At 39.9% G+C, this 27,873-nt stretch overlaps 3 protein-coding genes across 3 annotated transcripts; 2 read left to right on the top strand and 1 right to left on the bottom strand.

Moving 5' to 3' along the window:
* Positions 1 to 2,052: 2,052 nt before the first annotated feature.
* On the top strand, positions 2,053 to 4,177 carry LOC307022077 (uncharacterized protein; the record flags this gene model as incomplete). The annotated part of the gene is made up of 3 exons (XM_079654650.1): positions 2,053 to 2,503; positions 3,180 to 3,263; positions 3,408 to 4,177. The coding sequence occupies exons 1-3, from the start codon at positions 2,269 to 2,271 to the stop codon at positions 4,175 to 4,177; spliced, it is 1,089 nt and encodes a 362-aa protein (XP_079510776.1). The 5' UTR covers positions 2,053 to 2,268.
* A 5,630-nt stretch (positions 4,178 to 9,807) lies between these two features.
* On the bottom strand, positions 9,808 to 23,097 carry fkbp9 (FKBP prolyl isomerase 9). The gene is made up of 11 exons (XM_079654865.1): positions 22,961 to 23,097; positions 21,830 to 22,599; positions 20,629 to 20,774; positions 18,301 to 18,490; positions 18,068 to 18,213; positions 16,839 to 17,028; positions 15,715 to 15,860; positions 15,411 to 15,600; positions 12,133 to 12,278; positions 11,138 to 11,301; positions 9,808 to 10,947 (listed from the first exon to the last, which is right to left on the bottom strand). Exons 2-11 carry the CDS (start codon positions 22,030 to 22,032, stop codon positions 10,771 to 10,773), a joined length of 1,698 nt encoding a protein of 565 aa, XP_079510991.1. The 5' UTR covers positions 22,033 to 22,599; positions 22,961 to 23,097; the 3' UTR covers positions 9,808 to 10,770.
* On the top strand, positions 23,092 to 27,610 carry crtap (cartilage associated protein). The gene is made up of 7 exons (XM_079654866.1): positions 23,092 to 23,575; positions 24,407 to 24,556; positions 24,941 to 25,112; positions 25,321 to 25,449; positions 25,542 to 25,687; positions 26,611 to 26,694; positions 27,215 to 27,610. The coding sequence occupies exons 1-7, from the start codon at positions 23,114 to 23,116 to the stop codon at positions 27,290 to 27,292; spliced, it is 1,221 nt and encodes a 406-aa protein (XP_079510992.1). The 5' UTR covers positions 23,092 to 23,113; the 3' UTR covers positions 27,293 to 27,610.
* Positions 27,611 to 27,873: the final 263 nt, after the last annotated feature.

Below are 27,873 nucleotides of genomic sequence, written 5' to 3'. Positions count from 1 at the left end.
CTTCAGGCTTCGCGTCGAGATCTTCGGGGAAGTTGAACGTTATGCAACCATTCAAAAAAGAGAACGTAGCGAAAAATACTAACAACAAATTGTGTCAGGTGCGCGTGACCTGCTCCGCTGCGCGTGCATCATTTCCAAAGTGCTTCCACAGCAGTGACACACATCTGATCTGTGGATAATCATTTATACGAAAATGGTTAAAGCAACCATCACTAAACGCCAGCAACACTGCATCTACTGCAGACAGTAGCAACAGGTCAGATGCGGACATCACGTTACCCTCCGTTGTGGACACTAGCTTACTAGCCTGACTCGCCAGCCCCGGAGCAGCAGTCTTCGTCGCCCGAAACTACGCCGCCCCTCTGCGGCCCGCAGGTGCCAGGTATATCTAAACAACTACCCGCCTGTACAGTGGGGTAAGGCGGTCATTTTGCAGCTTGTGGTATAAAAATAGACAATGGCTAGAATATTCATGTGAAAATAGTACCATATTCTGACATGCCTTTAGAAATGTTGGGTCAAAAATAATGCATACAATAGCAGATGCCTTCACCACGAATGGCTAAAAAAATATCTCATATCCCAAGCTTATTATCAACGAGCTGATGTTGCAGCTGAAATGTTCTCCAGGTCACAAATTCAACCTCACATGATGATGTGATACCAGTTTTCAAGCACAGTAAATATTCTCTTCCCAGCGTATATGATGGGACCAAGGTGATGATTTAGTAGGCTACATGGTTTTAATAATACTTTTGCCTTTCAATGTTTGCCATTTCAAACCATGAGCATGGTTTAAATAATATTTGCCTTGATTTACAATATTTTAACCTTCATTATAGTCCTTGACAGCGGTCTGTACTGCTGTATTAACAATGTGTCACATGTTAAGAATTTACAATCAGAATCGAGTATTCAACTAAGCCCTGTAATACAAGTTGTTAGTAGCCTTAAGGGCCTACACAGTTGTTATGCTATACCACATTGCCCTTCACTGGATGCATAATGAGCTGCACTAAACTACATTTTAGCATTTAAAATACCTAGCTATTCTTTTGCGGTTATTTTGGTGAAAGTAACTAAAAAGTAACTAAAGTAGTGTAACTCATTACATTTCAGAGACAGTAATATTGTAATGTAACTTATTACTTTCAAAAGAGAGTAATAAGTAATATGTAATATATTACATTTTGGAAGTAACTTGCCCAACACTGTTCACAATACATATCTAATGGGTAGTGAGCTCAGGAGAAGCCAACAAATGTTATGTCGAAAAAATTCAAGATTATAACCCAATAAAATGAAAAGATGCGTTCATTCTTCAATTTTAAACTGAAGGCTCCACATACCCTTGTCATAAAACGACACTGCCGTTTTGTTAAAAAAAACCATCAGGGCTTAACACAAATGTAGCTGAATAGCTATCAGAGCCAGATTGAATTTAAATCAGCAATCCCCATAAGGGCTGGCCTCTCTATTACTTATTGACTCAGCGCAATGCAACGTTGGCTAGATACTGAGATGTATGGAGTGAATATAAAAAATAGAATACCAAAATAAAAACAACCCAGAAGTAAAAGCTAAGTTAGGGCCAACGTAATTAGCGACTAATGTTTGGTAACAGACCTCAACATTATAGAGAACACTCGTGACCACTAGAACATACAAACAAAACATTTGGTCACCGTCAGACATCAGTTGCAAACTTCAAGTAGATAAGTCATGATACCTGCACATAGTTAGCACATGTTAGCCTTTTAGCCGGGCGCAGCCACAGGTTACGTCACTACATAGCCGTGGGAACATGTTTCAAATGGGGGGTGCTGTGGGGATGACACCAGGGCTGGTTCTGACCAATGTGCTGCTAGGCAAGATTTTAGCTGGCAATGAAAAACCTCTACAAAAGACCAATACACTGCAAAAAGAGAAATATATTGACATGGTGCACACAGCTTATATAACAAGGCTTCAAATTTATTATATATTATAACATGTTTTAATTGGGGGGGTGGACTTCACATCCTCTCGGGGGGTCCGGGCAGGGCCGGCCCTTCCCACTGGCGAACTAGGCGGTCGCCTAGGGCGCCAGATCTGGAGGGGCGCTGCCGCGCTGCGCTGGGAGAAAAAAAAAATTAATAAAAAAAAATTAAAATAATTTTTATTCTGCCTAATTTTCTGCCCTTGATGTAATACATTTACAATAATTGAACAAAGTAAACACCCTTTGCACCCCGGGCTGGCGGCAACATTTTGCATTTGCCCTGTACGATGGGCGCTGTAACTGTAAGTGATGAAAGGGGGGGATGGTCGCTTATTATCAGGCACCCACAGGCCGTGGCTCACAGCCAAAGTGACGCGGCAGCTCCAGCTGAAAGTGTCGGAGATCGCAACGATCGCAACAGCAAGAGGCAAAACATTAGCATTATGAAAAGGTCCAAGCCTTCTGGGGCAACGGGAAGGAAACGGAAAAAAGAACAGGAGGAATCGAAAGTCAAAGACAGAGGTAAGTCGGCTTGTGTAAAAAAAAAAATTCAGTATGTACTGTACCGTTAGACATTTGATTTTAAGCTAGCTAGCTAGCTAAGGAGGTAGCCATGATACAGCTTTGATGCCATGCTAGCAGCGAGCCTCTGATACAGAATGATAGATACAAATGATTTTAAGTTTTTATTTATGTGTTATTATTCCTATATAATCTTTTTGTAAATAATATCCTACTTTTATATTGTGATAGCTGTAAATTGATCCTCCAATAGTGTTTAATTTGTCAGATAGTTTATTTTCACGGTCAACTTGTGTGTATATATATATATTTATTTTTCTGTTTATTTTCTATTATATTTTTTTTATTTTCTGCACTTTTTAATGTCTAATTATTGTGCAATGCTTTGTTTTATATGCTGATGTAACGAAATAATGTTAATGTTAGCCAGAAGAAAGCTATCTGGATAACTGCTCCTTTGTATAAAGTGAGGCTGACCAACCAATATGGGCATGTGTTATTATTTAGTTGTTACTTATGTTTGCAAATGATCTCCTGGGGCAGCAGAACCTCACTTTTATATAGGCCAGTTGTGAACTTGCATACAGCTGAGGCAGATTGCAGCAGTTATTTTTGCCTGACTGTATATAAATGTTTTTCCTTGTAATGTGCTAATATCTACCCTATAAATGTCCAGCTGCACTTGAGAAATACCTCAAAAAGCCCCCAGTTGCTGGAGAAGGAACATCTGATCTCCCATGTACATCACACTCTGAAGAATGTAAGTTTTGCCAAACATTTATGGTCTCTGTGTAATCGTTCATACACTACTTTTTTGTCATTATTATTATTGTTATTATTATGATAAATAATGAAAACTGAAGCATGAATAACTTCTTTGCATGTTTGGATTGCCTGCCTGCAGGTGAAGGAATAACGAGCATAGTATGTGAGTCCACCATTGCAGCCCCCTCAGATCCTGCTGACTACCCAGGCCCATCTGAGTCCACCATTGCAGTCCCCTCAGATCCTGCTGACTGCCCAGGCCCATCTGCAGTCCCCTCAGATCCTGCTGACTGCCCAGGCCCATCTGAGTCCACCATTGCAGTCCCCTCAGATCCTGCTGACTGCCCAGGCCCACCTGAGTCCACCATTGCAGTCCCCTCAGATCCTGCTGACTGGCCAGCACTGAGTGATACAGTGAGGATGGAGTTAGTCAGACGTGGGCCATATCATTTAAAATCCGACTTCACTTTTCCTAAAAAGGAGGGAGGGAGAAGTTGCCATCATCACTACTTTTACAGAAGATTAGTGAATGGAGAGACAATCAAGAGGAGCTGGGTTGTGTATTCCAAGAAAAACAAAAGTATTTACTGCTTTTGCTGCAAGCTGTTCTCCCAAAAAGAGTACCAACTAATCAGCAGTGGACTAAATGACTGGAAAAATTGCACTGACAAACTAAAAACACATGAGAACAGCCCAGAACACTCTAGGCACATGACGTTGTGGAAGGAACTGGAGACTCGACTTGAAAAGGGCCTAACTATAGACAAGGTAGAAATGGCACTTATGGAGGCTGAAAAGAGGAAGTGGCGTGAAGTCCTGACCAGGTTGGTGGCAATAATTCAGTCGTTGGCAGAGCGAAATATTGCCTTTAAGAAACACTTAACCAGCCAAATAATGGCAACTTCCTGAAGGAGGTAGAGCTCATGGCGAAGTTCGACCCAGTCCTCAAACAGCATGTTGCTGAGGTCCAAAGAGGAACCACCAATATTTCCTATTTGGGAAAAATAATTCAAAATGAACTGATAGATTGCATCAGTGGGAAGATTGGGGACCATATGGTCAAGGAAATCAAACAATCCAAATACTTTTCAATTATTTTGGATTGCACCCCAGATTTGAGCCATACAGAGCAACTATCAGTCATTATTCGACTAGTTACAACCCAGGACACGCCCCAAATAAAAGAACATTTTATGGGGTTCCTTGAGGTAGAACAGTCCACTGGAGAAAGCCTTTCAACCCTGATTCTAAAGAGATTAGAACAGCTTGATATCCCTTTTGAAGACTGTAGAGGGCAGTCTTATGACAACGGTGCAAATATGAAAGGAAAGAGGAAAGGAGTCCAAGCCAGACTTGTTCAAATCAATCCAAGGGCTTTATTTGTGCCATGCGGAGCACATACATTGAACCTGGTGGTAGCTGATGCAGCAAAAAGCTCTGCAGAAGCCACTAGCTACTTTGGCTACCTGCAGAAGCTTTTCACACTCTTCTCTGCCTCCACTCAGAGATGGTCCATCCTAAAAAGCCATGTGAACATCACATTGAAATCATGGTCTGATACCAGATGGGAGAGTCGGATCAACAGCATAGAGGCTGTAAGGTATCAGGCTGCAGAAGTCAGAGATGCACTTCTAGAGGTGAGGGATAAAGCCACAGATGGAGTCGTAAAAATTGAGGCACAATCTTTGGCTGAAGAGGTTGGATCATACCGCTTTGCAATATGCACTGTGGTATGGTATGACATCCTGACCAACATCGAACATGTCAGCAAAATGTTGCAATCAGTGTCAATGCAGCTGGATATTGCTGTTGACCTCCTGAGAAAAACAGAAGTTTCTTTGGTCAGCTACAGAGGCAATGGATTTGCTTCTGCCCAAGCATCTGCCAAAGACATCTGTGGCCAAATGAATGTGGAAGCTGTTCTCAAGCAGAAGAGGCTGAGATCAACCAAGAGACAGTTCTCCTATGAGTCCCAGGAGGAGCAAGTGAGTGATGCACTAAAGAAACTCGAAGTTTCTTTTTTCAATATGGTGGTGGATGTTTCCATTGCATCACTGCAGGAGCGATTCAAGGCCTTAGGTGAAGTAGAGAAAAAGTTTGGGGTGCTACTCAACTTCCCTGACCTGCCAAAGGAAGATCTGACGAAGCAGTGTGAAACACTCAGCAACACCCTGAGCTGGGGTGGGCAGTCAGACCTGGATAAGAGGGAACTTGCACTGGAGATGCAGAATTTCCCAGCTTTGCCAAAAGCCAACATGACTACCCTGGAACTTCTGACTTTCCTACAGGAGAAGAAAATGAACGAAGTGTATCCAAATATGTGGGTGGCCCTCAGGATCGCTGTCACTATTCCAGTGACAGTTGCTGCTGGGGAGAGGAGCTTCTCTAAATTGAAGCTCATTAAAACATACCTGAGGTCGTCAATGGCTCAAGAACGCCTCAATGGATTAGCTTTAATAAGCATCAATCGCAAGGTTTCGGGGCAAATATCATTTGATGACACAATAAATGAATTTGCAGCAAGGAAGTCCAGACGTGTCCGACTTTAAGGATGTGGACTAATTAAAGGACACAATAACATAGCAGAGACTTGTTGTTCTGATTGCCTGTTTCATTTGATTTATAGTGTGTGTAATGTTGTTCATTATCTTAATTTATTTGCAATAACCTCAGTTGTAAGAGCTCCGTTGGCTATATTTTTGTCCACGTTTGCACTTTCTTTTCTTGAAGTTTTAAGAGAAGCTACTTTTGTTTGATGAGTGATTTTCATTTAATAACTACAATAATAATAATAAGGATAAAATAAATAAAAAATATGTTACATTTATTTGTTATTGGCTGTGGGTTATTGGTTATGTTCACATACTTATTTGGTTATTAAAATGTAAACCGATCTTTTTCATATGGGTGTTTAGAGTTGTACCCCTAGATCTAGTCTCTAGTAATTCTGCTCAAAGTGCACCAGATTGAAGCATTTTATTTTAAAATGTTAAAACAAATCTTTCCGAAGGGGGCATACCCCCGGACCCCCCTAGAGGATGTGACATCCACCCCCCAATTAAAACATGTTCATACAATAATGAATACATTTGAAACCTTCTTTATGTATATTACCTATGTCAATAAGTTTCAGTTTTTGTAGTGTATTGGTCTTTTGTAGAGATTTTTCATTTATTCTTTATATATTCTATTGTGTATTGCTTGGAGGCGGGGGGGGCACCAAATCATAATCTCGCCTAGGGCACCAAAATGTCTAGGGCCGGCCCTGCGTCCGGGGGTACCCCCCCGGCAAGATTTTTTTAACATTTTAAAGTAAAATGCTTCAATTTGGTGCACTTTGAGCGCCCAATTAGAGACTGATCTAGGGGGTACAACTCTAAACACCCATATGAAAAAGATCGGTTTGCATTTTATTAATCAAATAAGTAGGTATGTGAACATTTCCAATAACCTACCATAGCCAATAACAAATACATGTAACTTATTTTATTTGTGTTGTTCATTCATATATTATTTTACCAGTTAACATTTATTTATTTATGTATATTTTAAAATCTCTCCAGTTTTAAACAATATTTTTGGTTTACTGTCCTATAGTATACATTGGAATGATTTCAAACCTGTTTTTATTTATCCTAATAATTATAAAGGTGTGCCTTGGAAATATTTGTTTACATAAATTGTGATCAAAACGTTTGAGACCCACTGAGATAACTTCGACTAAAGTGAACTATCTAAGCCCTCAGAGTCCTTTACCTCACTGAGCCTCTCAGTCTGACAGGAGAGGACTCTCCCTCCACATTATTGTAGAAACAGCTTCTTATATCCGTTAGCGCAGCAGAAGCTAACAACAATCCCCGCCGGTACCGCGGTATCCCCTCTCTCTATCTCTCTCACTTTGGCTGTGAGCTGCGGGAGCCTGCTAAGCCAACATCCCCCACTTTCATCACTTACAGCGCCCATCGTACAGGGCAAATGGAAAATGTAACCGGGGTGAAAAGGGTGTTATCTTTACTTAATTATGAATGTTGTTACATCAAGGCTGAAAATTCGTTTTTTTTTTATTATATCTTGTGGAAGTGCAGATCCCCTGTCCTCCACCAGGGGGTGCTGCAGCACCCTCAGCACCCCTACTTCCCACGGCCCTGCGTCACTAAGCCTGTTCCTCCTCTCTTGTAATCTGCTTGATGAAGTTTTCCACAGCAGACAGGTTCTCAAAAGTGTGCGACTTGTCCTTGTAAATTACCAGGAGCCGAGCCGGCAATAGCATGACATACAGAATCCCCAGGTTCCGTAGTTTCTGACGGACATTATCGAACGTCTTCTGCCGCTTGTGCACTCCTGCAGCCAAGTCTGGATAAAATCTCACCTGCTGGTCTTTGTATAGGATCTGCTTTTTTGCCCTGATTGCCTTCGTTACAACCATCCTGTCCCTATAGTTTAGGAATTTCATGATAACAGTTCTTGGTGGGGCATTTGCATCCCTCTTCTGGCCGATTCTGTGAGCTCTCTCCAGTATAAACTTTGAACGTAGCGGGTCCAAATTCAACACGTCTGGTATCCAGTTTTCGACGTCCTCTGGCAGATTCACAAGTCTCAAGTTGGATAACATGGACCTTGCCTCCAAGTCCTCAACTTTATCCTCTAGCTTGGTGTTTTTAGCCTCGAGTGTTTTCACTTTAGTTTGCAGTATGGCATCTCATTTCAAATATTCAAACTTTATACTTTAATTTATTAACAGAGGCTTCATTTATTAACAGAGACAATAATGACAGCTTGTCTCTACGATTCGCTGGCCCAGGAAGTTGATTCGACCCTTTGCGTAGATCGCCTGCATCCTGTGCTTCATTGTCTTCATACCCGCTGTAACCGCTCTCAAGGTGTCAAAAACCACAAGCGCCTTCTCATAATTGTGGCTGGAACTTGTACGCTTTTATTGCCCCATCTAGAATGCGTAATGCACATAGGTCAAAAGTTCAGAATGTTCTATCTAGTTTCACATGCCTGATTTTACATGTCTGAAAATACATGATGGAAACATACATCCTTTCTATTTACAGCCAATTTAGCATCTTTTTATCAATGGTAAGCTTAATAGAGGTAGGTGAGGTAAAGGTCAGGTCTGACACGGCCACTTAAACAGCAGAACTGTCAACAATAGCTACAGTGTAGTTATGACGATGAAAATATTAGGTCACAGGCTCCACAAACAGTGCAACACAATAAAACAGAAAAACAGAAAAAATAGTAAAAAGTGAAATAGTGCAATAAGAGTCTATATAAGTGATTGGAATAGATATATTAGATCAATAATTTGTAAGTTCCCGCCAGATGAATGTTATGGATGTTGTTTCAAAAGTTTAGGTGTTTAATAGTCTTATGGCCTGTAGGATGAAACTGTCCCTGAGTCTGGTGGTTTTAGTCCGGATGCTGCGGTACCGCCTGCCAGACGGCAGCAGATAGAACAGTTAGTGGCTGGGGTGATGGGGGTCTTTTATAATTGTTACTTATAATCTTGTGTATTGTGGATTAACTTGTCCTCTGGTTTAACTCATGACAACAAGGATGTACTTGTCCTCTGTTTCAACTTGTGGCCCAGACGATACATAATTGTGCACGACTAATTGTCACAGGCGTACGATGTAGGCAGAAGTATAACCCAGGATGTCATTCATTTATTTTCCTGTTTACTATGACAAGAGTGTGCCTTTGTTTTTTGGAAAGCCCCTTAAAGCAAGTACTGTTGGCTCTCTGTTCTTTAACAACTCGTCCTTTCTTACGACGATATTGTTAATTGTTCCCTTTTATAGGATTTCATCTTTGAAACTGTTGATCCATTGTACTAATACATATAAAAACCTTGAAAGTGTGCTCGGCATTGATTTCTTTGGCAGTGACTTGCTGTTGCTTGCTGAGTTTGATCCTTCTGCGCAGAAGCCTAATAAACTTACATAGACAAGTCTCATTTGTTTGTTCCCTTCATTGACAGATTTCCACCACATAAGATAAAACAGATTCTACAATATCAGTTGTATTAAAAATAAATAATTTACTATACATAAAATAAGTTGATGATGTTGGTGGTGTTGGTGGCAGAATGTCCTAAGAAGGATCCTTGAGGCTGGAAAAGGGCGGCTTTTTTCCCACTGGTACACATACCTGCTTATGTAAATGTTGAGGTTATGGTTCAGTGGGACAGAACAGAAGGGAACCTGACCCCATTGTCTGTGTGATGCCTTTTTTTTGTTTACGTGTAGAAATACTGTATATTTGGTGAAAGTTCAAATTATATTTTAATGGTAACTACTTTGCTTTATCTTTGCTGGACTCTTTCTGTTAATAAACAATGGAAGGGCATTCATTTATTATATAACAACTTTTAAATGTACTGTAGTTATCCATAATTAAGAATATATCATTTGTGTTTTTTGTCAATGTGTTTGTTTTTGACTGGCTATGCTATAGGTGTGCAGTCAGTCGAGCAGTTAAACTTTCTAAAGCAAACATATCACTTGGAGCATAAAAAGACAGACAAAATATTTCGGTCAGGTTATTTAATAAAATCAAACTTTGTGTCGACATTGTCATCATCAAGCAAAACAGCAACAGTCATACACACTTTTCTCTGTATTTCTTACTAACAAAAACACAGACACACTCGCACACATACTCAAGCACACAAATACACACAAAGTCTTACATTGCAACCAGGTGTTGACATTATAATGAAGAACAAAACAGGTGAAAAACGAGTTGACCAACCAAACCTGATTGAAAGACTGTAAATCCCCCGACAACATTTTAGGGTTTTTGACCTTTCAGCGTTATTTTGGAAAATTTAACAGCAGAAAACATAGAAGGCATCCTGACATGTAAAGGTAAAACAGTGAAAGGTGTCAGCTGCAAACTATGTATAAAACAAATATTCTTACATAAAATGTTCACTTATCACTTATTGCCGACGTATTGCTCCTGGAAGACTGTCAGATATTTCAAAGACAAGTTGATACCCAGTGAAAAGAAAATGCACACACAAACAGAAAATATTAACGACAATAAAAGTCGGGAAGGATTGTTGTATGTAGAGATATATGGAGTGAGGCATTGTTTTGTTCTTTCACACACGAGTGCTTTTGTACCCTTCAATATAAAAATAAAAATAGAGTCACATAAAACAAGACAAGAACTTGATGGGAGAGGAGGTAAAAAAAAAATTCATCGTCATCACAGACTTAAAATGAGGTGTTTTCTTTCCATTTTAAAGCTTAAAAAATAATCCTTCCTCTTTCTTCTCATTTGGCACTTATGAAACAAGATACCCTTTGAACACTATCTAAAAATATAACAAAAAAACAGTCTCGCAGCACATTTCTCGACTTGCACTCGCTTACTTTACACACACAACCCCATTTTTTTTCTACTCTACTACCCACATGTGTTTTACACTCCCGCTGTCTAGCCCTTCAGCCTACACCCTGATCTGAGTTTCACCCTCAATCCCGTTATAGCTCGTCGTGAGGGGCTTCATCTGCTTTCAGTCTGAACTCTGCCTCTGTGATCTTTCCGTCTCCATCACGGTCCTGGTTGGAGAACATGTTGTCGATGATGCGGTTAGGATCGAAGCCAGGAGCCAGGCGGCCTTTGCCCTCGCTCACCTGAAGCATGATGTAGTCAGTGAACTGTGGAAACAAACGTGGAGTCGAAGATGTTAAGTTAAGGACACCCAGACTGTAATATTCAATTCAATCTTAATTTCAGACTCAAAGTCCATATCACATACAAAATGACAAGATACACATCAATAAATAAGTAGTGAGAACGTATCAGATGTTACAAATATTACAGCAACAGCAGGTTAGTGTCACGTACCTCAGAGGGCTCTACTTCCGCGTTCTTGTCAGTGTCCATCTCAGTGAAGAGGTCAGGGGACACGTCGTCGTTCCAGATGAACATGTAGCCCTCAGGAAGTCCCTCCTCCAGCTCCACCAGCTCGATGTCAAACACCAGCACAGCGCTCCCGGGAACCTCATCATCTACACACACATATAAACACACACAAACAGCATTAGTGGTAGAGTTCAGACTTAGTGCTGCTGAAGGAAAGAACATATATTTATATTCACCAGCTAAATAAACTCATCTCCTCCACAACTCTGCTGTTTGTCCTTTAAATATCTCCACGTTAATCCTCAACTAATGCTTTTAGTTACTGTGAGAGCCTTACATACCAGAAGAGAGTAGATTAATGGAGTTAAGATATCATCCCTTTTGTAGATGACCAGTCGCAAATGACCACATGACCTCTCAGTTAGCAACCTTTGACAAAAATCATGGGTCTTTTATCTCTTGACTGAGCATGTGTACTCAAACTGTAATAAAGTGACTAAACAGGGTAAGAAGTTGCACTCTTCTATAGAGACCTAGAGAATGAGTGCTTTTCTTTTTGCAAAACATGATGAAAGATACAGAAGTTCTCATCTCTGACTAGTTCATTGAATAATGTTAACCACTGTTGCTAAAAGATTGCAATGGAATGGTGGGCCATGATTGAGTGGTGGTACTGTGTATATGTTTTTAGAATATCATAGATAAGATGTCTTAAAGTGCCTATGTGTAAAACATATATAATTAGAACACAAACTATAAGCTGGATCTTCACTGTGACAGTTTGTTTGATAAATGAATTGACTTTCATGAGAAGATAAATTCCACTGTTTTAGCTTAACTTAGCTCAGCTTAAAGACTGACACAGCTAGTCTGACTCAAAGGTACACGCATGAAAATCTGAATCTTACTCATCAGAAAGACAACCATCTTATATATTCTCTGTTATTTCTGCTCATAGAGTTTTGTGAAGTACTTACCGACTCCTCTCTCCCCATAGCCCAAGTGAGGAGGAATGACAAGATGTCTTTTCTCTCCAACACACATCTCCATGAGTCCGTCCTCCATCCCTGGCACTACCTGGTTGGCTCCCAAAACAATGTTGTATGTCTTTCCATAGTTATGCCTGAAACAAATCGTAAAAAAACAGAGAACACAAAATAACTATCTCGGTCATCACTCTTAACATCACAAATAGTATGTTACCGTAATTTTCGGACTATAAGGCGCACCTGAATATAAGCCGCAGCAGCGGCATAACTCTCGGTTCCACTTTTACTTTTGCGCGCTACCTGTCTCACTCTTTTCCGGCCTCCAGCTTTTCCTGCTGGAACCCGCCGCTTAAAGGTGGGCGTCCGCGGACCGGCCATAGAGCCCATAGAGTTAAAGGTGCTGGCCGTTAGCTGTAAAAATCCATAGATTAGCCGCACCGTTATATAAACCGCAGCGTCGAAAAATTGGGAAAAAGGCGCGGCTTATAGTCCGAAAATTACGGTACTTCCAACAGTATTCTTCAATTATTTATTATTATATATATATATATATATATATATATATTATATGTGTGAAAATATCCAAAGTCAGGATGATAATGTGTGCCAGGAGGTCAACGTTCAGTTGTGTTTCAGTGGGGGAAAGGCCAAAGCTAGTCTTGAATCCACAAAATAGATACGTTTTGAAGGTTATCTCGTGACAGAGCAAGACTTCAAGTCATTCCTGAAAGATGATCTTATCTTTTATATTTATGATATTTTTTTACTTTAATTCTTTTTTTTTATTTCGATGAAGCATGCAGTCTATAATCTCCTGCAATTTTCCAAAAACGTGTGTACATATGGTTATACATTTAACACTAATCAACTTGTAAATAATTTAGGGCTGTATGGTGCACTAAAAGGGGAAGACTTTAAATTAAAAAGACAGATAGCACCTGAAGAGGAGGTGAATGTGCAGTTAGGACTTGAAGACAGAGAAACTACCATAGCAATTCCTCCTAGCACTTTTTATATACATAAGAGTGGTTGTATACAACAGTATGAAACTGATTTCAAATGTCGTTAATATTTTTAGACATGCTAGTGGCATGAGTCTGTTGGTCGGTCAGTTTGGTGTGAAATATCTTAAGAAATAGTGGATGCATTGCTAAGAAATATTGAACATTGGACATTTTTGCTCCCAATATGATGAATCCAAATACTTTTGTTACACATGTCTATTTTGCACTGTCTACAGCCCAGGGATAACCTTTCAGGCGTGTATAGAAAACATTTAAAAATCTCTCCATGACATTCCTATCCTACTGTTTGACAGTTAACTCTGTCTTACAATGAAATCCTTGCCTGGAGGTTTGGTTTTGTGATCCTGTTGAAACACATTTTACCATTGTGATATATTTATTTTAATGTCACCTTATATATATTCGTGTGTGTTAAATTTGAAGGGACAAAGTACATTTTCCCTCTTTTAAATATAGCGCAATAGTCTTTTCTTCCACTTTTATGTGTAATCAAAAGGGTGGTTTTTTGGCTCTCTGTGGTTAAGCATATTACAAATGACCTTTGACATCTGCTTCGCAGTTCCCAGAATATCAGGAGAGTGTTAGGGTCTCTCTGTTAATCATCCACGGTTTTTGCAATTAACAGGGGAATTCCCAGATACATTTTCAGAGATAAGGCAGTTAAAGTCTTGTAGAATTAATGATTTATCTCCTACAGACCCCAAAAGAGGCCTTGAGAATTGAGTCAAACAGTTAGAGGCCATAGTCTTTTGTTCTCATTAATGTCTGTATTCATTCCAGATAGCTGACTTTTAGGTGAGAAGAAGGTCAGGGAAGGCCTTAGGCCATGGGAACAGTTAAGCTTTGTTATTTACCTAATCCTAAAGATGTCATGAGACGATGACGTTTGGATATTTACAAATATGGCTTTCATAAAGAAAAACATGTGACTGTTGTGTGATAAGATACATGATAGGATGTGTGTGTTGAAGATGTTTAGGGGTAATGAGTATGTGTCCTGTCAAAGAGTCCTCTGTCATGACTCCAAATCATTGATTGGGGGATCTGCCTAAGGGCAGAGGGACAAACACACACACACACACACACACACATACACATACACTGTGAAGCAACAAATGGAATCAACAACTGCGGACACACTACCTGGGGTCCCGCCCAGAAGGGAAACCGACCAATGGAACACTACCAACTCACTGACTAGCTCGCTCAGAAGTGAACCCGCCAATAAACAAATAGCTAGGAAGGAGCAAGCGACAAAACTCCTCCCCACCTGTGTAGAAATGTTGTGATCATATTGAAGATCGGCGCTCTTGTTTTTGACTTGCCGTTCCTGAGACATGTCTCACACGGTGGTAGAACCTGAGCCCGGCGTACTTTGCAGAGTGCTTCGTGATTAGGTGACTGGGTGATGTATTGTATGTTTTTACCATTAAAGCAGATTATTGTTTAACCCTTATCCTGGTGCTTTGACTTTTCCTTCTTTTAAAACAACCTCATAGAGAAACGCGCGAAGCAGAGATTCTGCCTCAACACCATCCAAAGAGGGGCTTGCAGTAACAAAGCTCTACCAAATGCCCTCCTTTGATCCTTTCCACTGAGATGCAATTTGTCACATCCTGTCCTTTTGTCAGTCTCCCCACCATTTGGTCTTCACAGACAACAGATGGTTTAAACGCCCTTGCCCTCAAGATCAGCTCAGAGGTCAGGTCATTTTCTCAATGCCAGCATGAATGCAATGCATTATCAACTCTGCTGAATAAGTGGAATGGATTTAAAGTGGAGATTCTCTCTTCAATATATTTTTTTAAGGATTTCTTTCACAAATTGATAGTGACATTCACTATTCTCACATGCACTACATCCAGGTAACAAAAATGCCGTATGAAAAGTTTCTTTCTTTGTAATGGAATAACGCTTTAGCTATTTAAAGTGGAGATTTTTTATTCAAATTGGACCTAAAGGATATATTTTAAAGAACCTCCTTTAAAAAAGGAGACTTTCTTTTGACGGAAGTAACCCTTTACGTGCTTGTGCCTGCAATGTTATTATTTCATTCACAATTTCTATAAAATGTTAAAAAGTCTTAGAGTGGGAAATCAGTGGTACAGATTTCCCCTCATACCAATCCCTGCATGAAATGTAGGAGAAACATGAACATTTTAGGGAAAGACTGGATGTGTTGAAGCGAGTTAAGATGTTCTGCTTTCCCAGGAGGCAAGTGTCTCACTAAGGTTTACTCACGTAGAGTCAATGGATGTGCCGTCCATCAGAGAGGCGTTGTAGTGATATTTGATAAAGTCTCCCTTCTTGGTTTGTTTATCACACTCCTCTGGCTTGTGGACGGTGGTCATCACAGCGTTGTCTGTCGGGTTGTGGAAGTCGATGATGTCGATGTCAAACACCAGCACAGCTGAACCAGGGATCTTAGAGCCTGAGAGGGACATGGTAAGGGAAAAAAAGAAAACAATATTAAAAGCTGCAGACAAAGAAGAGTAAATGGAGACATTTTGTGGAACAGTTTAAGGTATTAGAGCATTGCACACACCTGTGCCCTCCTCTCCATAGCCGAGATGTGGCGGGATGATGACGGTGCGTTTCTCTCCCACACAGGCTCCAATCAGACCCTCGTCCATGCCGGCGATCACGTAGCCTTTGCCCACATAGGTGTCATAGGTATGATTACGAGAGTAGCTGTGGAAGAGAAATATTAACAAAAGTATTGTTAAACTACCAGTTACAAAAATCAGTCACAATGAACTTTCTTATAGTAGGCCTATATAGTGAGTTAATCACATACAGAGGTTGTAGGAAGTGCACAACTGAATAACCCCTATAGTAAAGTGACTATAGGATATACAATTATTCTGTCGCGGGGAACGGGGCAGAGAAAATAAAAGGCTAAAGCCACTGTTTGCATGAGTTGCTTTCAGCGCTTTGTTTTGGAGGTTACATTTGTGTTTATTCTTGCCATGAAAAAAGCCAAGGTAAGATGTCATTTTAGAAAATAACTTCAAATTCCTTGCATGGGTTTATGTATGCATTTTGCTTGTATATATGCAATATATAACACCATATATTGACAGCATTATACATGAAAGAAGAAATATGGTATAATAGTCTTAAAGAACATTATTTTTATAGTTTTATTTCAATCTTTTTTAGACTTTTAGTATGTAAAGACACTTTCTTTCTGTCAGTCGACCAGTCTTTGCCAAAGGTTACTAAACAGGAAGGTAATCTTCTGTTTTGATAAGTAGCAGTATTTTGTAAATCAAACAGAACATTTCCACTAATGCTTTTTAAGTTTTGTTTCTTCTCAATGTGGCTTCAGTGCAGATAAATGCTGCCGCCCTCAGGCCACTTGAGGAACAACAGACATGAAATATTAATTTCAGAAACAGCGTGTCAAATATATTTGAATGGTTTATGAATTTAATAAGGTATACTTACGACAGTCTTTGTTATTATTTATCTTGCTTTGTCCCTTATTTTATATTTTATGTATTATTTATATTCCTATTAAGTTACAGTAATGCTCATCTGTTTCTGGTTTTATATAGCACATGGTAGTGTGAAAAAATAATACAACTATCATTTAAATTAAATATTATATTTACTATTAGCCTTTCTGTGTGGCTAATAGGATGAATATTAAACACTGACACATACCTGGAATCAAAAAATGTTCCATCGAGGAGGCTGCCATTGTAGTGGTAGCGCACAAAGTCTCCAGTGACGGTCTTCCTGGTGCAGGATTCGGGCACCACCTGATTGGTCACTGTGATCCCATCTTTGGGGTTGTGGAGGTCCAGAAGCACGACGTCAAACACCAGAGATGCCTGACCCGGGATGTCGCTACCTGGAGAGCCAAGAAGAGGAAAGGTTAAAGACGAGAAAAAAGGCACTACAGGAACTCCAGAAACATTCTTACTCATTCTTCTTCCATTGATGAATATGTTTTAAAATTGTTATTTTGTCAAACTATCTTTTCCAAGGTGAGCTTTAAACTATGAAAATGTGATGTTAACCTCACAGCATGGTAACCTTCTGAGAAGCTTGAAGCAATAAAGGAACATATATTTATAATATATCTGGTATTGTTACATAAAGTGAAAGCCTAATTTGAAAGTTGGATGAATAGATATTACCTCTCATACTGGAAGTGATTCTATTTTGCTCTTTTTCATTAGGTTTTAATTATTTCCTTCATGTATGAAAAAGGCAGTTCATTTGTATTAAAGATGATTTTCACAAGAACAAAGTAGAATGAACAAATAAAGATTAAAAATACAAAAACTGTTATACATTTTTTTCCTATATTGTTGGCTGTAAAATGAAGACAAATTTAGTCTTATAATATATTATTTAATATAATATATCATACATTATAAGTATATGTTTGTACTATTATTCATCTCTGACTACTCGGTAAAACCAGATGAGTTTTGTAGTTGAACTGCATTTGTGTGTGATGTACTGCCATCTAGTGCTTAAACTGTGCAACTACAGCATCTTTTGATTTTTACTGTGATTATCAATCTCTTCTTTTTCTCAAAAATCAATCACAGAAATAAAATCAGACTCAGAAGAGTGAGAAAGAGTGAGAATAACACATTTGAATGTGTAAATAGATGAGTCATTGTGGGTAATTGAAAGTAAATGGGTGGATGATGATGTTTGGATATTGTACTTAGTTTTATACTTCTTTATATAATACTCGTAACCGTCTTAGTCTTTTTTTTTTTAATCATTGCAGTTCTTATGTATCCTTTTCTTTTGTTGTTTTTGTTCCTATGTGCCCTGGTTGTATGTCAAAATGGTACCTCACATCTTAAATAAAGTTATTAAAAAACAGACCCAAAGAAATAAATCATATTAAAGAATGTGTAAACACTCACCATCTCCATTCTCTCCATATCCCAGTGACGGGGGCATAGTGATGATGCGTTTCTCTCCAACACACATTCCCAGAAGCCCCTGATCCATACCGGCAATCAGCCACCCGATCCCAACGTAAGTGTCATAGGTGCGCATACGGGTGTGGCTACAGGGAGGGGGGGAGGAGAGAGGTTACATATATGTGTTTGGGTGCATTTTTCTTTTAAATTGGGGATTATTTTACAAAACAAACCTGGAATCAAAGAGGGTCCCGTCCAGCAGGGTGCCATTGTAGTGGTAGCGAATGTAGTCGGACACCTCCACCTTCCTGGAGCAGGGGGAGGGGGTGTGGTAGGTTTTGATCTGGACGCCATCCTCCGGGTTCCACACGTCGAGCAGCAGGACGTCAAAATGGAGAATTGCGTCGGCAGGGATGATTTCACCTGAGGGGAGAAAAACAAGTCAATCACTTGTCAAGTCAAGTAATGTTCAGCAGGAGGTACCAATGTGCTTGGTAAAAGAGAATGAATGCTTTAGGCATGGTTGGGAAACTGTAATAGAAATACAAATGTGCATCAGTGTTTATTTGTATCTTATCGCGTGTAGGTCAGTTAGTGAGTGATTAGACGTCCAAAGACCTAAGGCATTTTGAAATGTTTTATGTTTTGAATATAAATCCAAAATTCTGCACTTAAAACATGTCCATTTATTTAAAAACATACTTTTAAAAGCACAAACTTTTGGAGACATTTTAGTTATGAAAGTTGGGAAATGTAACTTCAAAATTAGCAAGTCTGCGTGACCATTACCAAATAAATTATAAACTATAATATTGGCATTATGTTCTTGATTTTGCCTTAAAACAGCCCATTATTTAAGTCTAAATTATATCTGAGCAAGACAACTTGCAGAGCAGCAAAGATTGCCATGCGAGGGAGAAAATGTAGGTTATTGATACATTAACTCTATGGGGTGTACTCTGGTAATCATTTAACCACATAACAAATCCCATTTTAATCACTGAATACCATTGCCTTTCAGAGAACCTGCTGGTCAAAGATAGCCATCTTGTGGGAACAATTGTAACCTTACTGCCACTTTAACAATTACTTATCAATGACGATGACATTTCCAATTAACTTATATATTCAAAACATAATCAAATGTATGCCGGGTGAAAACAGCACTGTCTGTTACAGATACCTGGGTGCATGTTTCTCTGCCTCTCATACATCCAGGGTGTAAATAGACAATGTACATAGCATTGTTGTCTATTTGCACCCGGGTGAAAATAGCATTGTTGACTATAGTCACCCGGGTGCAAATAGCATCTGCCTTAAAAAATGTTTACCCTAATTAGAACTAATGAACCTTTACAGAATATATTTTATACATTATATTTTAACTCTAAACATACATTTGCATTGAATTGTTTTGGTTCTTGCACTTTAAAATGATTAACATGTACTAACATGTGTATTTCTTATTACCTGTATTGAACCTGTTGAACCAGGAAACATTGATGTGATAAATTCCATCTAATGAAGTTACTTTCTTACTTGAGTAGTTGTAGAGATATATATTTGAATTCTTATTCAAGTAGTTATATTTTCTTCCTATATTATTTAAATCATTACCAATGAAAACAATACTTCCTTAAGTACCATTGTTGTTTACTCTACCCACCAATGATGTAAATAAGCAATTTAATCTTTACTGCTTATTAGCTGTCAGGCCTCTTTCCGGTTTTAATCCCTTTCTACCCCCCCCCCCCCCCCCCCCAATTTTCTTCTCTCTTCCTGATGTTCCCTCTGATACAGACTCCACTCTGCCTCAGCTTTTACCTGTCCACACATGTCCCCCACTATCTCTCCCATTATCTAACTATTGCATACACACGGACGAAAAACATACACCGACTCACCCCACTCTGTAAACAGAGCCTTCACATTCTTCTTCTCATCACTAAAATCAAATGCATTCAATGCGACATATTCTGACACAAACACTCTATGGTGTACTGTGACCTCCTTTTTAGTTATGATTATTATATATATATATATATATATATATATATATATGATTATATGATTATATATTATCAAGATTTAGACATGTTATCTGCCTGCTGCTGATGCTGTATCATCTGTATTACACTTAATCTCAGCTAACAATATTCCTCTCCCTCCTCTGAACTGCTTCCTGGTTTGTGATGCCCCTCTGACATCATCCAACATGGACTCCTTGGGAGCAGCCCACTTTCTGATTCGGCGGAATACAACACACATTTTGGTGTGTATTGTTCTCAATAAACACCAAAATGTGTGTTGTATTCCGCCGAATCAGACTAAGACTAATTAAGACTGTAAATGTTATCCCTTATTCTCCTGCCAATGCCAGACCAAATTCTCGTATTGTTCTGATGAGCAGTGCCGGCTGGGCGCTCTCTCATGTATTAATAATAACTCCCAAGAGGATTAAACTAGCCCTCTCTCAAGTGGATCACTTTTTATTCGTGATCTCGCCTCATCCATAAAAATAAACAAGGGTAGTGCTGTAAGACAGGAAGTTTAAAACATACCGTATCCCTGTTTGCCATAAGCGAGGTGAGGTGGGATCTTGACCAGGACTCTCTCGTTGACACACAACCCCACCAGAGCTTTGTCCATCCCTGCAATCAGCTGCTTCTTCCCAACAAACACATTGTAGGTGGTGCCACGGTCGTAACTGAAACACAAAAACACATTACTTTAATATAACTATGAGAACATGAATGACTGCATTACATTCATTTGGTTCCTTAGTTAAATTACAAACATACTGTTGTTGTTGTTGTTGTTGTGACCACATCAACTTGTTATTGAAAAACTAAATCCTAAATCCCTAATCTCATTTCAGAACATTTTTTACTTTGGCAAAACTTTTCACAAGATGTCTGGCCAGGATCTTGTTTCAATGTCTGGTGACAATTCTCTTTTTTTTGTCAATGTGTGCCTGGACTTGAGTTTCATACTTTAGTTTCAGCATCTTTACATCCTGTGATTGAGATGTATCATTGATGTACAAAAAGGCAGATAAAAATGCGAAATAATTAACTTTATATGAATATACGTGAGCACAGGACCTTCTCTAGAATAAGGATGTGTTTTTTTCTTTCACCGGCCCAGGGACTACAGATGGTAAATCTCTAAATCTGGTACAAATCATTTTTTTTAGATTATTTTAATTGTGTCCAGGGTGCATGATATCAATACAGTTAATAACCTTAACTAAAAATGTGCAATTAATTAAATGACCAACATTTAAGTGAATCTGGAGCTTTTGGGGCCCATGGGGGACAAGGGGCCCTGGGCAGAAGACCACTTTGAGTGGTATGCTGTTATTACAGTTTAAAAGCTTGGTGGTTCCCAAATTGAAGCCCAACGACCTTTTGAGGTGAAGGAGGGCCAACATAAGAAATAAGATTTGACCCACAGGTTTCAATTAATCGAGTGTACTCTCTAGGACTAACCATCATAATTAATTAGTTAAATAATGAAAATATATATAAGTTACATTTGGGGCCTTCAGTGTAATCTCTGGGAATGAAATACTCTTTTTATAGCCCTTGGTTTAAGCATCCATGGATTCAGAGCTCAGCCTGCCTGCGTGGCTCACAGGGGCGAAACACTCAACGCGCACTTTTACGCATCACGCGCACGCTGTTTGCACCCTGCAGCCCGGTCTGCTCTGCACCGTGAAACTAAAAGTGAGAAAAAAAACATTATAGTCGTGATACTCACCTCGAGTCGAACTTTTTGCCGTCTGGAAACATGCCGTTGTAGTGATACCTGACATAGTCGCCTACTTTGACTGCGCGCACACACTGTTCTGGCACGAATGTTTTCTCAATGAGGATGTCGTCTAACGGTACCGGAGGAGCGTCGCAGGCGGCAAATGCCACCAGAACCGACAGAAACAGCATTGCATGCAAACACTGGATCATTTTCACAGCTGACTAATTCTCATACGATGGAGATAACTGCGGGTACGGCCTGTGTGAGTAATCTGCCTCCGTGTTCCCCGGTACTTTGGCTTCCTCTACTCCGACTTGGACAGAAGTCCTGCCCCCGGTCCCAGCTCAGGAATAATCACGTGTCAAGCTAGACAAACTGCACAACATCCGGTTATGCCTTAAAGGTAAAAACGTCTACTGGTCGCCTTAACACCATGTCTTGTAAATACATTTCAAGTTTAAAGGGCTGTTCAATATATGACCATATGTCTGCGTAAGACACAAACGTACTATCATTTCTTAGACAAATATTAAAAGCTTTTATTTTGAAATGGCACTGTGTCGTTCCTGTCACACCCTGCTTCTTTCGGGCTGGCTTGATGCATTTAGGATTGAATGGGATAGTTTTTGGGCACCACGTATTGCTCTTGCGCAGTGCAGTCTCTGATATATGTCAACGTGGTAACGAAGGGGTCTCCATATACAGCTGCAGACACAAACCCCCTCTGGGTCAACAATAACGAACACATCTGGACACGCCTCTTGAATGTAGTTAAACTGTAACAATGAGAAGAAAACAAAGTTTGCCTTTAGTTGGTTTTGATATGTTTCATTTTGTTGTGTTGCTGGGGTTCAGGAATTTAAAGGGGGTGCAGAGCAGGCAGGAATGTCTCTACGTGGCAGTGGGAGGGGCTGCACCCACCGGGGGTTCAATTATACTTATACTTTAAAGAGCTGTATTTCATTGGATTATATGTTCGTTGTCAGTCATACATTAAAATAAATGCAATATAACTTTGCTCTTTGTCTAAAAAGTGCAGGAACTTCTCCATTAGTTGTGATTGTATTGCATAAAGCTCTACACTCTGTCAGGTTTTTACTTGTAATGTAACAGGAAAGAACAACAGCAGTGATTTACTTGTGATATAGTGGGAGGGGCAGCACCAGAAGCCCTGCGCCCGGGGTGGGGAGGCTGTGTCCGGATACGTGGTGGAACTTGAGGCGGTCCTAGAGACCCACGCACCCTCTCCTGTTTCATCCCAGCCCACCATTTACGCTTCCAAAGTTAAAAATGGCACCCTCCACTTCTTCCCAAGTCTTCTCGGCGCTTTTACTCGCATTTTTCCTCTCTGTGGTGAACTCTCAGTATGAAAAGTACAGCTTCAGGAGTTTCCCCAGGCACGAGCTGATGCCCCTCGAGTCCGCTTACAAATACGCACTGGACCAGTACACGGGAGAGAAGTGGAAGGAGACGGTGGAGTACATGGAGGTATCTCTGCGGCTCTATCGGCTGCTGCGGGACAGCGAGGCCTTCTGCAACCTCAACTGCAGCTCCGTCAGGCTGGACGACGAGCAGAAGTTTGCGGAGTTTGCAGAGCTGCGGGCTTTTGGAAACGTTATGAAGAGGGCGCAGTGCCTGAAGCGATGCAAAGAGGGGCTGCCCGCTTTCAGACAGACCATGCCCAGCCGGGACACCATAGAAGAGTTTGAGAGGAGGGAGCCGTACAAATACCTGCAGTTCGCCTACTTCAAAGTAAGGAAATGCCTTGAATGTGGGGTCAAGGGGCTTTAAACATGGCACTTGTGTGACTGTTTGTCAACCATAGTGGTGATGATGGCTTTCAGTGCATCCACACTTTCTATTTTAACGTCACTTAGTTTTTTCCTGAAACGTGTTCTGACGTCACTTACGTGCCACGGATACACAGGGGGGTCTGCTCTGCAAGAGGGGGAGGTCCTGATCTTTCACATGTGAATGCTTGTGTTTTCTTGTCATTCCTATTAGGAAGTAAACAAACCCTAATAAAGACATTTAAATGATCATCATCAACCCAACAAGGGATCTAGCCAGCAAGCACAGTTATTTTGATATTGCACCCTTCATAGACATTAGTCACCAAGGCCATACAGTCAAAGAAATACATAAATACTTCAAGTAGTTCAGATTTAAGATTAGGTTATGAATCACGGTTTATTTAGAGTCCAACGTTGGCTCACATTAAGACTTAGATTCTTGTGTCATTTGTCTTATTTGTACGTACAGATTATATACAAAGGTTTGACAAATTAACAGGAAAGGTTATAGCTGAAAAATGGAAAGAGTGTATATTACTCTGCTATTTCTTTGTTTTTGTCTCGTTTCTTTTTTTATTTGTCAATCAATTACTTTTTTGACTATTGAGTAGATGTAATGTCCCTGTTTTTATATATCTTAAAACCTGAATATTTGACTTGATATGACCTGATAATTGCCATAAAGTCATTAATTTCTAGAGAAGAAACACATCGACCCTCATCAACCTGTACTGATGAGCAAAACATAAAATAGCGGTTTTACATTGTGTGTTTGTTTTATTACTTCCAGTCTGACAACCTGGCCAAGGCGGTCTCTGCTGCTCACACCTTCCTGCTGAAACACCCCGATGATGAGATGATGCAGAGGAACATGGCCTACTACAAGAGTATGCCCGGATCCGAGGAACACCTCAAAGACCTGGAGACCAAATCCTATGAGGTATAAAAACAAAATCTTTCATTTGTATATATTTTTTCTAAATAGCTAACAACAAGGTTAACAAATGGCTTTACAATCGAACTGAAGAACAGCAACAATAACAACATAAAATGTATTTATGAGTTAAAAGATGCAACACACAACAAACAGAGATAAAGAACCTTTGCAAAATTGATTGAGAGCGACTCACTTAAAAACCAGTCAACATGGTGTGTTTTTTGGAAAGGATTTAAAAGATTAAACTTATTTTGCAAGCCTAATTTCTGCAGGCGGTTGGTTCCAAAGTACAGTAGCCCTAATCAGTCTCTCACAGTCACAGTTTCAAATGTATTTTTTTTTTGACACACAAAATAAACATTAATTCCATTCTGTGTGTTATTGCAGACACTATTTGTGCGTGCGGTGCGGGCGTATAATGGGGAAAACTACCGTACTTCGGTGTCAGACATGGAGCTGGCTCTGCGGGACTTCTTCAAGGTCTACGACGAGTGTTTGGCTGCGTCCGAGGGTCCCAGAGACGTCAAAGACTTTAAAGACTTCTACCCCTCTATAGCTGGTCAGTTCACCTGCAGGGCCTTCGATCCTCCTGCTCTGTCCATCTATTAGCGTGTTTCTCTTTTACTTCTAGATAAATGCCCCATTTTGCATCCGTCTTCTTTTTGTTATGGAATTAATCCTTTCTTCAACAGGTTTTCTGTTATGTCTAAGTTTAATCTTTATTTCTTAGCATCTTGTTTTTCATGCTGTTACTAATCTCTCTACAGATCACTACATTGAGGTCCTCGAGAGGAAGGTGAGGTGTGAAAGTGACCTGACGCCTGTCGTCGGGGGTTTCATCGTTGATAATTTTGTGGCCACCATGTACCACTACCTTCAGTTCGCCTATTACAAATGTGAGTAGCATGTTGTTTCCTAAGATACACTTCTGTTTTATGACTTGTGATGAGAAGCCCTGGTTTAAGCTCTATAATTGTTGTGTTTTTAGTGAAGGACCTGAAGAACGCAGTACCATGTGCAGCCAGCTACATGCTCTTTGACCCCAAGGATGAAGTGATGAAGAATAACGTTGCCTATTACCAGTATCACAAGAAACCGTGGGAACTGACAGAGGAGGACTTCCTCCCCAGAACAGTAAGAAATATGAATGACTTCAAATCTTTTTTCTCCAGTTCCATAGGTCCCTAGTTTGCTAGACACAGATTAATCAAACAAGATATACCTGCTAATTAGTGAGCTTTCAGCATGGATCAACTACTGAACAGACCAAGCCTAGGGGCCCTATTTAAGGGACCCCCCTGGCTTTCTCCCATTGAGACACGTACTAACCAGGAAGAGACTTGCATGACCTCAAAGAAACAACAACTATAAAAAGATAGCTGCCTTAAAATGAATACAAATAGACACAAAGCAAGTGCAAGGCAATGCATAGCGACTAAATTAAGGGGCAAATCATCCACAAACAAAACAAAAAAGACTACAACATGAGGTTTGTGTCTGTAGATCCTATAGGAGAGGTGTTAGGGTCTTTCAGTGACCATGCAACAATCTTCCCGTTTACAGTAACTCGTGGCAAGAAAGCAAAGAAGCGTACTGATTTAAATAGGTCAAACGTGTTTTAAAAGGTTATCTTAGTATTTAAGGCAGTGAGATGAGAACATTGTACAGTAAATCTTGTTTGCTTAACAAATGTAAACAGAGAAAAAAAATCGTAGCCTGGCTCCGTCTGGAGGGGGGGGAAATTGTTTCTAAGCTCACTAATTAACATTATTTTGTTTGTTTAATCTGTACTAAAACAGAAGTGTGAGAACTGCAACTGTTGTTGTTCCTGGGGTTATGTGCATACTTCTCGGCCAGACGCAGAGACGATGTGAGAGAAACAGTCTAGCACTTTACAGTCTTTTTAATCAGCTAAGGTATCTGGCTGCTTCACGTTATTAGTTTATATTAAGAGACACACATGCCTGGGGAACCTTCTTAAATGGTTTCTCATTGTTATGCCTTTGGTTCACTGTAACTCACATTTTGTCTGCTGTGCTCCTTTGTGTGTGCTACAGGAGGCGCTGCGGTACCACAATCAGACCTCTATGCAGTTAGGGATGTTGGAGTTCTCCAAACAGCGCCTGGTGAGCGACGATGAGGTGAGTGCCTTTGTTCAGCTGCATATTTTGATGTGTTAATGCACCACATCAGGAAGCCTTTAGCCAGTAATTAGGTTATCTGTATTACACTGAAAGGGACACAGCTTGAAAAAAAGACCTGCATGACTCACGTGACATCATTTATAGTTTGGATGAGGATACCTCATGTAACTTATGTAAAAACCTGGGAACCTCCTGTCTGGTCACCTGACACCCTGCAGTACAATGTGGACACTGTGTTTATCAGGCTACAGTGTTACAGATGGCCATGAGGTGGCAGCATGACACTGGCTCTTCTTCAAACTATTATGATGCAGCACAAGCACTGTGGCAATTAGGGCAACCCCACATAAACCAGGATTACATGCTTTATGCGTTAAACACCATTCAGTTATTCACTGTAATCTCTTTAGTAATGCCAGGTATGAGAACTGTGTGAGGGAGGATTTATGCTAATGTCCTTCAAACAGACCCTCCTGAGTGGATTTTCTTGATTTATTTCTTATGTGTGTGTCTGCAGGGAGAGGTGTTTGAGTTTATAGATCAGTTCCTGGAAGTTGTGGAAGAACCCAAACTGGAAACTCCGCCTAAAATCTGAAACAAACAACAAAACAAAACCACACCCGCAAGTTTGTATTTATTTTGTTTTGCAAGAGTCTCTGACTGATCACTGTGTGTTAACCTGCAGATCCACATCCTGAGTTTTTGATTTTTGTTCCTATTTCCTTTTTTATGCACTAAACCTCCAGTTCAGTGGTTATGCACAATGGCTACATGATTTAAAGACAATGATAATAATAGAGATATTAATATTTTAACTCACTGTTCTATGGATACGTTCCTCCACTGTGAATCATGTATGTTGTCTGTCAAAAAGTGTCATTTTTACAATAAAAGGATAATATAACTTGCCAAACATCAGTCTTTTTGTTGTTATACTACAGATGCTGGTTTTCATGGTGTGGTCAATTGTAAAAATTAAAGGGTCCCTATTATGCTTTTTCGGGGTTTTCCCTCTCCTGTAGAGTGTTAGGTTTTTGTGCATGTAAATGGTCTGAAAGTTCCCTCCAGAGGGAGTTTCTGTCCCCCCTGCCTGAAACACCTCCATTGGACTCCTTTGTTTACTTCTGTAACAAAGTGACATCACTACCTAACACTTGCGCTTCTATTGGCTAGCGC

This window comes from Notothenia rossii (assembly GCF_949606895.1).
Source record: "Notothenia rossii genome assembly, chromosome: 10".
Lineage (NCBI taxonomy): Eukaryota > Metazoa > Chordata > Actinopteri > Perciformes > Nototheniidae > Notothenia > Notothenia rossii.
The sequence above is the reverse complement of the archived record's forward strand: the minus strand, read 5'-3'. Positions and strand labels throughout refer to the sequence as shown.

Bases quoted from the DNA above. Each gene is read 5' to 3' on its own strand.
- fkbp9 (XM_079654865.1), bottom strand. From the start codon at position 22,032: ATGATCCAGTGTTTGCATGCAATGCTGTTTCTGTCGGTTCTGGTGGCA. The intron at 15,861-16,838 runs GTATGTGTCAGT...TCTCTTCCACAG, and splicing joins GGAACATTTTTTGATTCCAG to CTACTCTCGTAATCATACCT. The intron at 11,302-12,132 runs GTAAGTACTTCA...ATGTGTGTGTAG, and splicing joins CTATGGGGAGAGAGGAGTCG to ATGATGAGGTTCCCGGGAGC.
- crtap (XM_079654866.1), top strand. From the start codon at position 23,114: ATGGCACCCTCCACTTCTTCCCAAGTCTTCTCGGCGCTTTTACTCGCA. The intron at 23,576-24,406 runs GTAAGGAAATGC...TATTACTTCCAG, and splicing joins TGCAGTTCGCCTACTTCAAA to TCTGACAACCTGGCCAAGGC. The intron at 24,557-24,940 runs GTATAAAAACAA...GTGTTATTGCAG, and splicing joins TGGAGACCAAATCCTATGAG to ACACTATTTGTGCGTGCGGT.